General features: G+C 35.0%; 1 protein-coding gene across 5 annotated transcripts in view; it reads right to left on the reverse strand.

The window, feature by feature from the left end:
- The window catches only part of N4BP2 (NEDD4 binding protein 2), a 58,863-nt gene extending 44,236 nt beyond the window's left edge, over positions 1–14,627 (reverse strand). For 4 of the 5 annotated variants that reach the window (XR_015165459.1, XM_086406066.1, XM_086406064.1 and 1 more), the window contains exons 1-5: positions 14,490–14,627; positions 12,941–13,280; positions 7,838–8,978; positions 4,517–4,641; positions 1,912–2,000 (exon numbers count right to left, since the gene is read on the reverse strand). Coding sequence is in view for 4 of the 5 variants with exons in the window: in XM_086406066.1 (XP_086262192.1) it covers positions 1,912–2,000; positions 4,517–4,641; positions 7,838–8,978; positions 12,941–13,166 (1,581 nt within the window). In the remaining variant the exon portion in view is untranslated. Of the gene's footprint in view, positions 1–1,911; positions 2,001–4,516; positions 4,642–7,837; positions 8,979–10,378; positions 10,472–12,940; positions 13,281–14,489 lie in introns of those variants that run through there. The other variant, XM_086406067.1, reaches the window with a different exon arrangement.
- Between the last annotated feature and the right edge of the window lie 370 nt (positions 14,628–14,997).

Consider the following 14,997-nt stretch of genomic DNA (forward strand, 5'->3'; position numbering starts at 1 on the left):
GTCCTCACAGAGACCTAGGCATAAGCCCTTACATAAGTCTGCCCTGCCATCTCCCTAACCACCATTACATCTCTGACCTCACCTCCCACTATTGATCCCCTCAGTTTTATGACAAGATGTCAATAGTGGTCATTGCTATTTTCTGTCATTCTGACAGAAAAGTTCAAAGATCAACCCAGACACCAAGGTAGTAGTGACATAATACCCTGTAATGAGCCTGCTCACTTCCATCTCCTCACCTCAGCACCAAATTTCTATAACTTATTCAATGGCTGGCAATAGTCCAGGTCTCTAATTACCTAAAGGGGTATATTTAACTCTTAGAATCAAATTAATTTTAAATGCACACATACACACAGAGAAAAAGAGACTAAGCATTTAAAGACTTTTTCAACTCCCATTATCAATGGACAAATCTTAACAATAAATTATATTACTTAAGAGGATTCTGACTTAGGTCAACCTATATGATAGTCCACAAGGGAAAATACTACTTTGCCATATATTTTATGTGTGTGTGTGCACATACACACACACACATATTTATGTTTAGCCAGTAGAAACTAAGCTACTTGACTGCTCCCTATTTATCCCTAACTTACTATTTTAGCTACTTTTGTGAATGACAGTCAAGACAGTAATAGACTATTATCTCCAATCTATCCCACTCTTCTACACTTTCATTATCTTAATAACAAAAGAAGCAAAAGGTGATCCTCTCCTCTACAGTAATTCCTGCATCTACTTCTTTATGAAGACAAAAGCATTTGGCATCTAAGATAAACAGGAGTCCTTTATATTTCTAAGTAGAGTTGAAAAGAGTCAAGGAATCAGTATTGGAAAAAAGGATTTACATTTTTAATTGTTATATAATAAATAAGGGAAAAGATAACATTATAGAAGGCTGAAGCCTAAATAAAAATCAGAAACATATAATTTGGGGGCTTCTTTATTTACTACATAGGAAAATAAAGTGTTAAAAATTTTCTAAGATGACAGCAGGAAGCTAAGAAAAACCTACAGAGGAGTCAAGTAAAGTTAAGGGGAAAGCACGTCCCTGTGGTAAACATATTAGTCTAGAAATTAGGAACTCCTAAGGCCAGAAAGCAAACTGAATTTCAGCCTCAAAGAAGTCTGTTTCCTCTACCACGCTGCACAGAAGTAAAATCTCACTTGCTTTCAAAGGAAACATAATTTTCTTTAGCAAAGTAAAGAATCACACCTTCAAAACAGTACAAACACACTAGGCACAGTAAAGGGGGTATAAGCTGGATGTGTTAAAAATACAGAATAGCAAGTATAACATTCATTAACTAAAGAAACAAGCTGAGCTTCAATGTGCCAGACATGTGCTAATCTTGGGAGAATAAAACAAATAATACACATACTCACAAAAGCTTCACTCATCAATTTACTCAACAAATATATATTTAGTATATGCCAGTGCTATACTTTGTAGATTCAATGATGAATAAAACAACAGCCCTACCCTCAAGAAAAATAGATGGCTTAAAGCCAAATTCAGCCCATCAGCCAATATTTGAACAGATTAGGAACTAAGGATATATAAATATAAATATATATATATATATTTTTTATGTTTAAAGGATTGTTTAAAAAGAATATGCAACAGACTGCGGCCTGTAAAACCTAAAATATTGACTATCTGGTGTTTTCTAGACAAAAATTTGTCAACTCATGACCTACTGATAAAAACAATGTACTTAGTGCTATAACAGAAATAAGCCAGGGTGCCATGAAAGAAGAGTGCCCAAGTCAGCTTTTTAGTAAATGAATGAATGCTAACTTACTAAAAAGTCAGGACTGTTTGCTTGAATTCACTTAAGTATTAGTATCCCCCCAAAATTCCAAACCCATTATTAAAGACTTATGACAATTTATGGTACAAACCAAAGCAACATATGGTTTCATTTCCCATGCCTGTAGGTTTGTATTATCTATTATTACAGGAGACACCTTCTTCTCAAATGCTTCTTTTGCTGAAAAACAGAAAATGAGAAATCACTTTTAATAACTATGTTTTAAAAAATCTAATCTTATTGATTAGATTTGAAATTTCATAATTTGAAAATCATAGATATGTGCTAATTTTACTCACAATTCTACTTCTAAATACGCTGAAGAAGGAAATGGCAACCCACTCCAGTATTCTTGCCTGGAAAATCCCATGGACAGAGGAGCCTGACGGGCCACAGTCCACAGGGTCACAAGAGTCAGACACGACTTAGCAACTAAACCACCACTACTTCTAAATACTATTTTGAGTATATGAAAAACTAAAGTACAGGAAAATGCTGAATAATAAATCCTAAATACTAAAATTATAATCAGAAATTAAATAAAAACTGGTCTAAATTTGATGTGTATATTAAATGTATAGACAGCATAAATAGGGGGGAAGTTTTCATTAAAACCAATAAAAAGACAATAATCCAATTTAAAAATGGCAAAAGATCTAAATAGAAAGCTCTCCAAAGGAGATAAACAAGTAGCCAATAAACAGACAAAAAGCGATCAGGGAAATGCAAATCAAAACCACAATGAGATACCACTTAACACCCATCATTAGGACAGCCATAGTCCAAAAGATCAGATTAAAAAAAGTTTTTTAATTTAAAAAAAAAAAAAGACAAGTGTTAGTAAAGATGAAGAAAAGTTGGAACTCTCATATACTGCTACTGAGAATGTAAAATGGTGCTCTTGCTTTGGAAAATAGCTTGACAGTTCCTAGAAAGGTAAAACATAGACAGGTATGTTCATAGCAACATTATTCATAATAGCCAAAAAATGAAAACAATACAAATATCCATCAACTAATGAATGGATAAATGAAATGTGGCATATCCACATAATGGAATATTATTCAGCCATAAAAAAGAATAAATTACTGATACTTTCTACAACACAGATGAACCTTGAAAACATTATGCTAAGTGAAAAAAAACCATTCACAAAAGACCACATATTATATGAGTCTACTTGGATAAAATGTCGAGAATAGATAAACCTATAGAAAGTGAAGTAGTGGTTGCCTGGGGTTGGGAGAGAGTTAAGGAGAAATGAGGAGGGACTGCTAATGGGTATGTGGTCTTTCTGAAGTGATAAAAATGTTCTAAATTTGATTGTGGTGATGGTTGTACAACAAGGAATATGTTTAAAACTATCTGACTCTTATCTCACTCAATAAAGCTTTTTTAAAAAGTTCTGCCAATTAATTTCAAATTATTATTGCTGCAGTTGTTGTTACAGAAAGGCAAGTTGAACTACTGATAAGCACTCTTCATTCTCATTTAACCTTTATAAGAAATCTAGGGGATTAGTACTATTAAACTCTTTTACAGATGAGGACACAGGATCCTGGAGACTACAAATAACTTGCTTAAGAGCACACAGCTGGTAACTGGCAAATCCAAGACTGCACTTGATCACATCAGACTGTTTTTTATTTTTGTGTTGGTATTTTCATATTCCTGATTTTTACTTTAATATTTAGTTCAAGAAAGAATATAGAAAAATTTAACCATGTCTAAAGATGACAAACTCAAGAATAGCCTTCAAAGTGCATGTATCACAAAAGAAAGGCTAAGTAAAATACTGTCTATACGTCTTAACAAGAATTTCCCATATAAAATTCAAACTATTCATAACTAAACATTTCATGATAAAATCATCTTCAGTGAATAGTTGCACTAATAAGAAAATTGAGGTTTTACCAATAACCTTCCTGCAGGTTTAGTTTGAGGGAAGTCATTTTCCACTCTCACACAATCCTCTACAAAAATTAGGCCAATCTAGGGAAGACTGGTGGAGAAGGCAATGGCACCCCACTCCAGTACACTTGCCTGGAAAATCCCATGGACGGAGGAGCCTGGAAGGCTGCAGTCCATGGGGTCTATAAGAGTCGGACACGACTGAGTGACTTCACTTTGACTTTTCACTTTCATGCATTGGAGAAGGAAATGGCGACCCACTCCAGTATTCTTGCCTAGAGAATCCCAGGAATGGGGGAGCCTGGTGGGCTGCCGTCTGTGGGCGTCGCACAAAGTCGGACACGACTGAAACGACTTAGCAACAGCAGCAGCAGGGAAGACTAATGGTTAACAATGCAAATTCTATTTTAGGAAACTGGGACCAGAGCATGCCAGACAACTGTAACCATCTTGAGCTATTTCCAGACCAATGTAGAAAATCTGACTTACTTCTGACAAGATCTCCATTGACTAAATAAAACTTAAACATTTCAGGCAATGTTCTAAGCTATTTTACAAAAATTAACTCATTTAATCCTCATCACAGATCTACGAGACTACCTCCTCCACTTATTATGTAATAAGAATTGCTATAGTTATAATTTTATCTATATTATATAGTTATAATTTAGAATGAAAGTTAATTACAACTTAAAAGTTGTATGTCACTCAAAATAAAAACACCTGGTGGATTTTTTCCTTTATATTGCTCTTAATATTACCCATCACTTGACGTCTATCCTTACCACGATTCTGGTTCCATTCATGTGCTTCTCCTAAGTATCTTACATCAAACTGGTATTGTCCATTTATGTAAAAATAATCATCAGTACTAAGAATAACTCCACTTGGATTATCCTCTTGCAAAGTCCTGTGAATGATAAATGTAATTATTTTCATTAATTATTCTTCTAAATTCTCTCTCCTGATTTTTGCAAGGTCATAATCCAAATTAAAAATTCAAGTATCATTATTTAAAAGAATAAAGATACTTTATTTCTCAAACAAATCACATTGAAAATCTCTAAGCAGAAGTCTGACTCCCAAGAAAACCGAGGCAAGTCTACTTTGCTTTACGTAAATTATTATTTCGGAAACTTTTAAAATATATTATGAAGTCCTTTGTCCTTACTATAAAGGTATGAAGGTTAACACAATTTTAAATATCAAGAAAACCAGTAACTAACAATGCTTCAAAATTCTTATCAATCACATGCATCTCCCTCATCTGGCCACTTGATAAACACAGATCTACCTTACCCGCTCTATGCTGAAGGTCACTTCCAGGTAGGCAAGTACCTTGATATTTAATTCTACTTTAAAAGTAGAGGAAACTCTTAGACTATTCATTTAATCAGCTCAATTATACAAAGTTAAGGACTTCTCTGGTGGTCCAGTGGTTAAGAATCCACCTGTCAATGCAGGGGACTTGGGTTCAGTCCTTGGTCTGGTCCAGGAAGATTCCATGTGCTGCAGGGCAACTAAGCCCATGTGCCACAACTACCGAAGTCCCAAGGCCCTAGGGCCCATGCTCTGCAATAAGAAGTCACTGCAATGAGAAGCCCATGCACCACAATTAGAGAGTGGCCCCCGTGCACTGCAGCTAGAGAAAGCCAGCGTACAGCAGTGAAGACCCAATGCAGCCAAAAATACATTTAATTTAAAAAAATTTTAATAAATAATACAAAGATAAGATAGTTTTATAGGGGTTTTCTGACTCCTCTCTTTCTTTTGGCCACATTAGCTTGCAGGATCTTAGCTTACCAACCAGAGACAGAATCCAAAGCGTGAAGTCTTAACTACTGGACCATCAGGAAAGTACCCCATCTCTCTTTCTTGACTCTGGAATTTATCTTCTATATAACTGAGATACATGTAAAAAATAAGCAAAGAGAATCCACAGAGACATAACAGTGCTACCCTCTTGACATATATGTATATGTGCAACTGATGACCACTTTGCTGTACAGAAGAAACTAACACAAAATTGTAAAACAGCTATATGCCAATAAAAACCTATTTTATTTTATTAATTTTATTGTATTGGAGTATAATTTACTTACAATGTTGTATTAGTTTCAGGTGTACAACAAAGTGACTCAGTTATGCATATATATATATATATATCCACTCTTAAAGATTCTTTTCTCATATTGAAATATATCTTTTGAATTTGATTTTTATTAGTATCTATTAAGCAAAAATAGGATTCCCTGATAGCTCAGTTGGTAAAGAAACCGCCTGCAATGCAGGAGACCCCTGTTTGATTCCTGGGTTGGTAAGATCCCCTGGAGAAGGGAAAGGCTACCCACTGCAGTATTCTGGCCTGGAGAATTCCATGGACTCTATAATCTATGGGGTCACAGAGTTGGACATGACTGAGCTACTTTCACTCTCACTTTAAGAGAAAGAGGTGCTGTTTTAATCCCTGAGCATCCATCAGTAAATTGTATTCATGAAGCTTACATTGTAGTGAATGCTCACTTGATCTCACTTTCTGAGACTCCTTCATTTATCTTCTCTTTTACCTCTAAGCTTTCCCCTCTGACACTTCACATCTATCTCAGCTATCTTTTAAATTTTTAACCACACTTTAAAGATCCCTTTTCAACTGTTACCCAACTTCTCTCCTTAACTGCTTTAGTATAAATGCTTTTTTAAGGTCTTAAGGTCTTCCACCTTTCCAGGGCAACAAAAGTATTTTTCAAGATAGCCATTCGTAGCCTTCTTTCCAATAACTCTGAAAGTCTTTTTTCATCTTTAATTTTCCTTGGACACAACAGCTTAACACTGTGGACCACTCTCTCTGAGAAACTTCAGCTACCTATCTCTGCACTTCCCAGTTACTTCTCTCTTTTCATTCAAATTTTAGCAAGCTCCAACTTTGTGACAAGCATTTCTTTCTCTTCCTAATCTCTAACCGTAGCTGCTTCTGGCTCTGAGGACTCTGAAACCTACTTCTTCAAACCTGTGTCACAGCTCTATTACCTTTTAAGGTACCCTCTTTTGTTTCAATCTTTCACAAAATGAAGTATCATAACTGACTGTAGTATCTATAATATTATTTCCTATTCTTGTGGTCATTAAATCAAAGAGAAAGCCTATGTCTATAGAAGAATATATTTATAAATATATGAGTAGAATATGTGGAAATTTATTGGAAGATAAATCCAGACTAAGAAAGGACATTAAAAAAACAACCGAAAATGAGCTTATCAAGGTATACATGAGTGTTCCCAAAGACTAGATACACCTAGGATAAAATAGAAAAGACTCAGCTGAGAACAGCAAACCATGAGAGAAAATAGATAAAACTTAGAAGGAAAAGGGAAAAATTGGCAAAAAAAATAAATTAGATGTAAATATTCTGGAATTTAAAGAAGAGGATTGAAAGAACTTTGAAAACAACACCTTTTAACAAGTATCACTGAAAGTATAACGAAGTTGCCTCTATCCCTGACTCTGGTCTCTGAGACCAAGACATCCACAACGTATCTTAACTACAAAAAGCACACAGATGGGATATATGAGATATATGTGGTACTGAGGGTACCACATTTTGCAAGGAAAAAAAAAAAATCACTGAAAATTTGAAGTTCTCTGATTACCAATGGTTCATCCTATGTTCTCTTCCTTCATATTATACATTTCTAAACCTTATTTAACAACATGCTACAATTCCAAATTTCCAACTACCAGCAGAATTCTTGTCAAGACTTTCTTGAATTCAAAATCAATTATGGCCCTTTATCTATATAATCAAAGCTGAATTTATCTTTCTCCCACTCAAATTAGTTCTCTTCCACACGAACTTATTTCTTTTGATTTTACAAGCTCACAATCTTGAAACCACCTTTAATTTTTTTCTTCTATTCTGTCTCTCAAAATGATATTCTAAGACAAAAAAATTCAATAAAAACTTCTGGAGAAAACAGTGCTATTAGCTACAAAGTTAAAAAAATTAGTAAACATCTCTATGAAGTAAAAACATCTCACATAGTCAAGCTATTATAAATATTCAAGTTCACACATTACACTCATTTTTTAAACTCAATTAAACCTCATACCTTGCCAGAAAAGATTTTCCTGATCCTGGAAGGCCTCTGAGAAGAACGAGAACTAGTCCAACATAAGATGATGTCTTCTTTCTTACAGCCTGAGAAACTGGAGCTTCTTGTACCTGGTAAGCACTCGCTCCCTCTTTGCTTCTCCACACCTTTGTGGGGGAAGCATGAGAAATCACTGGGGGTGGAAACGCATAGTTGACAGGCCTCCAGTGCGCAGCTGTGGTTACAACAGGAGCCACAAAGCCATGGTTGGCTTGAAAGAGGTCAAAAGCAGGAATCATTGGATTCCACATTGGTGGAGGTGGGGGAGGAGGCAGCAGTAGAGGGAGAGGGGTTAGTACTGGGCAGTAATTCACATCCTTCCCCTTTGGTGGCAGTTCAGTATGTTTGTGTGGCTGGAAACTGAATTCTTCAGAAGGTACAAAAACATCAGGGACAGACGTGGACTTCTGATCTCCACCTGTACCTATTAAACCAATCCCTGGATTTTGGACAGCAAGGTTTAGAGGAGCCTGAAGCTCATTAGCATCCAAATCTACAGGGGCTTGAGAGAACTGAGTCTTAACACACTCAGATTCCGAAAGCTCTTTCTGAATTTGGTTGCTGCCATCCATCAAAGTGTCATTATCTGCATTTAAAGAACTACTGAGAAGAGAATCTTCCAATGCCACTGTGTTATCTTTTGTAAAACTTTTGGACCCATTTGAAACTGAATGTGAAGTTAAGGAATTTGAACTTAATGCAGAGACAGAAAGCTCTAAATTTTCATTGTTCAAATCCATATTTTGGGTAGAAAGAATGGGAGTCATATTACTTGAATCTGAACTTACAAATGAACTCGGGTCACTAAAATTATTAACATCTTGCAAAGGCAAAAATGAGTATGCTTGGTTATCAGGAGAAGAGTTCAATTTCTCAAAAGCATTTTGTATTAAAGAATCTAAATCTTCAGTTAGCTGCATGTCCAAAAATGAATCCATTTTTGAATCTTCACTCTCTTCTTTTGGAGGACATTTTTCCATTATTTCACATTTCACTGCATTTACTTGTTTCTCAGAAGCAACGAAGTTTGTTGAAGACGATTCTTCTATCTTAGCATCAGTGGCTGATAATTCTAATAGACAATCCATGGCATTTTCAACTGTACAACAATAAGAACAACAATAACAACAATAAAATATACCTATATGGATTGAAAACAGTAAAACATGATTTAATTAAAATTCACATAAAATTATACTGACTTTACATTGAATGAAATGTCAAGAAATTTATAAATATTCAAGTCATCTTTAACTTAACATTTTACTAATATATAATTCTGTATAGTGAAAGATTTGAATAATGGAGACATGCAATGTTGTTACTTTCAGACAAACAGTAATAAACTAGGCCAATAAACTGCCATCAAGTAGATATTCTCTGATGAATTTATTGAGTAAAAGAAAAATATCTGGAACTGTATACTTTAGGGTTGTTTATAAAGATACTAAAACCAGTTGCTCTAATCAACAAATACTTACCTACTACATGCTGTTTTAAGTATGAAGTATTTTATTTATTAATAAGTATTCTAATAAATCTAATTTGCTTATATGGTCCATACTATGAATTTCACTTAACACAAAAAATGTGCATGAGCATGTACTACATATCAGACATACTTTGTACAAGGATGAACAAGATAATAGTTTTTACTACACTCGAAGGATTTTCGCAGTCTAATGGAAGCAACTGAAGACGTTAGAAGACAATTATAGTATAATATAGATTAAATACTGCACACTCTTAATAATATACAAATGCCTAAGCAGCCTTATAGGAAAGTAAGGAAAGATTTCACATGAGGTGATATGTAAACTGGGAGTTGGAAGATCAAAAAGAAACTTGTCAATACAGAATGGAAAGGCAAACCCAGTCCTAAAAACACACAGCATGTTTAAGCTATTGAGTTTGTTGGAATGCGAGTACACAGTAATATGGCAGATAAGAGAAGGAGATAAAACTGGAAAGGGAAATCAAGTAAAATTGGAAGGGTCCTCTATTTCATGGTAAGAAATACTAATTTTATTTTCCAAGGGAACTTGAAGGGAAACTACCTGTCATAGCATTTGGGCTAGATGTTTTGTTGTCTCAATGAATCTTCAAATTATACTACAAGCTATAGTATTCCCAGCACAGAGATGAAGAAAATGAAGTTTAGAAAGTATATTAACTTAGCCCACGTCACACAGATAATAAGTGACAAAGTCAGGACTGGTGTGTCGACTCCAATGCTGAGCTCCCTCCATTACAACATAAATATAGAGAAATTAGAATTGTTAAGCATCTGAAATCTGAGGCTTTTTCATATTATTTTTGTGTATTAACTTAAGGAAGATAAATGTGGAAACAGCACAGCACAGTAGGTAAAAGCTCTGGTCAGGAATCAGAATGACATTTAAATCCCTACTTGCTGGCATGAACACTTTGAACAAGTTAGTTAACTTTCCTAAGCCTTGATTTTCTCATTTGCAATGTGTGGATAACAAAAGTACCTACCTCATAGGGTTGTTGTGAGGATTAAATGAGATAATCCATGAAAAAGGGCTGTGCACAAGGACTGGCACCTAGTAAGCACCCAATTAGTGTTCCCTTAAGAAGAAAAACAAAGAGGGATTGGAGGGGGCAAGCCTGGCAGAGAGACCGGTTAGAAGACTATAGCAATAAACATGGAAAAAAGGGGGGGAAAAAAAAGGCGGGGCGGGGGGAGCAAATATAAGAAGAATTTCTAAGAAAAAACTACATGATAGAAAAATCACAAAAGATCAACCAAAAAAATTAATGTGTATATAATGAAAAACAGTATATGTAAAAAGAAGTAAAAGATCAAACTATATACATAAAACACAGAAGTTTTTACAGTGTTGAGAAAAATTAAAACAATGGTATAAAACAATGAAAAACACACGAACAATTCACACAATACAAGAACTAATAAACAATCATATATAAAAATGTTAACATTTCTCTTTATCTAAAAAAAAAAAAAAACCATTAAAGAAAAGGTAAAATCTTATTCCTAAAATCTTAAAAGAATACCACTCAATGTTGATAAGGCTGTAATGAAACCCTTATACAGTGCTAGTGTCATTACAATTGGCACATTTATTTTATAAGGTAAATTTATTTTTTAATTAATTTTTATTGGAGTATAGTATAGTTGATTTACAATGTTGGGTTATAGTTTTTGCTGTACAGCAAAGTGCATCAGTTATATATATACATATATCCACTCTGTATTTTAATTCTTTTCCAATACAGGTCATTAGAGTATTGAGAAGAGTTCCCTGTGCTATACAGTAGGTCTTTATTAGTTATCTACTTTGTATGTAGTAGTGTGTATATGTCAATCTCAGTCTCCGAATTTATCCATCCCCCGCTTTCACCCCTGGTAACCATATGCCACACCTCTTTAGTAGGCAATTCAGCAAATGTTTCCAAGAGCCAAAAACTGTCCTTACCCTGTGACAGAAGAAAATAAAACTTCGGAATCGGGAAAAAGCCAAAAGACGGAAAAGGTTATTCATACCAAGATGTTCTTTGCAATATTAATTATTCATGTAAAACATAGCTATAATTAAATAAATTAGAGCATAATAACCCAACAGAATAACCCAACAGAATATTAGAAAGCTATTAAAAAATATAAAGACTGCGGCCAACTGAAAAAAATACTTATATTAGGTTAAGTTTTAAAAGTAGAATATACAATGTCATAAATGTTATTATTCAAACTACTCAAAACATCAGTATTTATGAAGGAGGTATAGAGAAGATCCTGGAAAAGAAAAATGTTTTTTGTTAGGATGTAAGGGTAACATACTGATATTTTCCTTGTACTTCTTCATTGTTACTAGTCTACGTGCAAAAATAAATTTTAAACACACCAAAATTAGGAAATATATGTTGAAGCCACAAATAAAATTGTAAACACTATTATTTCTGAGCATCATGTAGACTGCTGAAAGCTGGTTTTCTGCATACATAAAAGGATAGATAAGATAGGCTCACATCATAGACTGTGGAATGTAAAAAAAAAAAATTTGAAGTTTACCCCATTACCAAAATTCCCCAAACCTAGAATAATTTTACTTATACTAATCATGGCCAATAGCAATATTAAACATCAATATTTAACTTACTCATCCATTTAAATTTGACAGTTTCCCCTGTCTGCAAACATACATCTAAACAATTTATTACAAGTCATTAATAATTTACTGCACTGAAGACTTTATCAGAACAAAACAAAAACTCAATCCTTACTGGGAAAAAAAAGAAAAAGTCCTATGAGGTACATACTATTATTTTTCTCTTTAACAGATAAGAAAACTGAAACCCAGAGAAGTTAAGAGGTAGAGCTGGAAAATCAACCTAAAGCCAATTTTAAATCACACTGGTCTATTAGCCTCAACGCTTAATCAGCTCTCATTTCCATAATTATAATTACCTTTTCACTCAATAAGTATTTACTGAGGTCCGAGCAAGTCATTTGGTATTTAGGGGCTGGAGATACAGCAGTACAACAAAACAGTTTTTTAAATCCCTCTCTTCATAGAGTACTCCAGGTCAACGGCTCTCAACTGGGAATGATTTTGCCCCTCAGGGAACATAAGATGATATACAGAGGTATTTTTAATTGTTACAACTGCAGGGGTGGGGCAGGGGATGTGCCACTGGGATCTAATGGGTACAAGCCAGAGATGTTGCTGAACATCCTATGATGCCCAGGAAAGACACTCACAACAAAGAATTATCTGGTCCAAAATGTCAATAGTGCCAACCTTTTCGAGAGGGAAGATAAAAAGAAATAAAACATAAAAGATGAAATCTACACATACATCTTATACCTAGAACTATACATTTCTTGAAAGAAGAAACGATGTTTTATTCTTTACATGCCTCATAATACTAAACTTAGTACCTTACCCACAGCAGATTTTCAAAAAGTAATGAACAAAATAGAAATAACGTAGTCATTTTCTGTATTACTACTGGTCATGGCATAGTACATAAAACCTTTTTATAAAATGCAAAGGGTTCAAACTAAACTTTTCTCACCTTTGAAATCACATTCAGAAAGCATCAAATACACTACATCAGGATCCAGATCAGAAAACATCTCTGAGACACTGGTGAAGAGTTCTTCCTGATCAACCTTTGTCTCATACACGGAAGGAAGAGTAGTGGTTGGCTCCTCATGACTAGTAACACTGGATACAACTTCCTTAGAGTTTGTGGTCTTCCGAAAAGGATTTCCCCCAAGATTTTTCCTTCTCCTTGGCATTCTGACTTCCAAAACTAAAATGTCTCCCTTTTCTTATTTAAGATGTTTGATATTTAAGTCATACCTCAAAGAAAATAGGGTTAAATATCTTGCACAATCCAGTAGTAAAAGGACCTAAAATAGAAAGCAAGTTGAAACACTCAGACTATAGTTATAGTTCCAGATCTAAAATTGGAATGACATCTTTATTCAACTCTAAGAAAGTACCATCAACTCTGGTGGGCAGCAAAGCCCAAGAGCAGTCACACAATTTCCCTCTCCAAAATATTCAAGTTTTTCAGGATTGAACATGTTAAAAATTAAGATATTAACAAATGTAATATAGTTTCAGAATGGTGAGTACACTACTTCAGCACAATTACTTCATTTAAAAAAACAACAACACAGTATTCATAATGAGGATGCCTAATGAACACTTATTTGGATGTCTAATAGGCATCATAAACTTCACATGTCCAAAACTGAGCTCCTTATCACATACTTCACACTTGTTCTTCCTAGTCTTTCCCATCTCAATTAAGGCAACTCTATCCTTCCAACTGCTCAGGTCAAAAATCTTGGAATAATTCTTGACTCCTCTCATCCCACATCCAATTAGTAAGCCAATTTTGTCAATGCAACCCTCAAAATGTATCCAGAATATGATCATTCCTCACCATTTCCATGGCTACCACAGCCTTGCCTGGATTAGTATAAAAGTCCCTTAACCTCCTTGCTTCCATCCTTGCCCCTTCGATCTACTGAGCACAATAACTAGAGTGACTCAGTTAAACCACAGGTCAGATCACACCTCTCTTCTGCTAAACTATCCACCAGCTTCCCATTACACTCAGGATAAAAATCAGAACCCTTAAAATGGCCTATAGTGAAGTGAAGTCGCTCAGTCGTGTCCAACTCTTTGCGACCCCATAGACTGTAGCCTATCAGGCTCCTTCCTCCATCCATGGGATTTTCCAGGCAAGAGTGCTGGAGTGGATTGCCATTTCCTTCTCCAGGGGATCTTCCCGACCCAGGAATCGAACCCGGGTCTCCCACATTGCAGGCAGATGCTTTACCGTCTGAGCCACAAGGGTACAGTCATCCCTATTCCTCTTTCCCTTGCTCATGTCACTCGAGCCATACTTCATCTCCTTGTCCTTCAAACATCAGTCATGCTCCATCTTAGAACTTTTATATTTGGTCCCTTCTACCTAAACTACTATTATCCCAGGTATCTAAAAGATGTATTTCCTATCATTACTCAATTGTTACCTTCTCAGGAAGTCAGTTGTCCAACACCACTTACCCTTCTTTTCTTACTTGAATTCTCTCCATATAACTTACCTTCTAAAATAGTATATGTGTTTCATCCACTTGTTTTATTTATTACCCATATTCCAGCAAAACGTAAGCTCCACAAGGGCAAGGACTCATAGATCTGGAGAACTCTGACAATCTACTTGCTTTCTCCTCTTGGATCTATCTAATGAACAATTCAAATGTAACATTATCTAAAACCAACTGATATTTTCTCTGAAACCTGCTCTAAACATTTCGCCTGGCTATAGTCATTCTCCATCTGTATTCCTGTCTCCTAAATGGTCTCCCTGTTTCTACACCTCTTGTCCCTTACAGTCTATTTTCAATATACCAGCCAAAACGATTTTCATACAACATAAGTCAGAATGAGTCACAGTATGCTTTAAATTCTCAACTGGCTCTCCATATCACTCAGAGTGAAAGCTAAATTTCTTACTATGGTCCACTTCCACTTTTGGCCTTTAATATACTTTTTCCCAAGATATTTGCATTGCTAACTCTTTCACCCCTTCAAATCTCTGTTCAAGTACCA

This window comes from Bos grunniens, chromosome 6 (genome assembly GCF_055505025.1).
Source record: "Bos grunniens cultivar Pamir isolate PY7600 chromosome 6, Bosgru_T2T1.0, whole genome shotgun sequence".
NCBI lineage: Eukaryota > Metazoa > Chordata > Mammalia > Artiodactyla > Bovidae > Bos > Bos grunniens.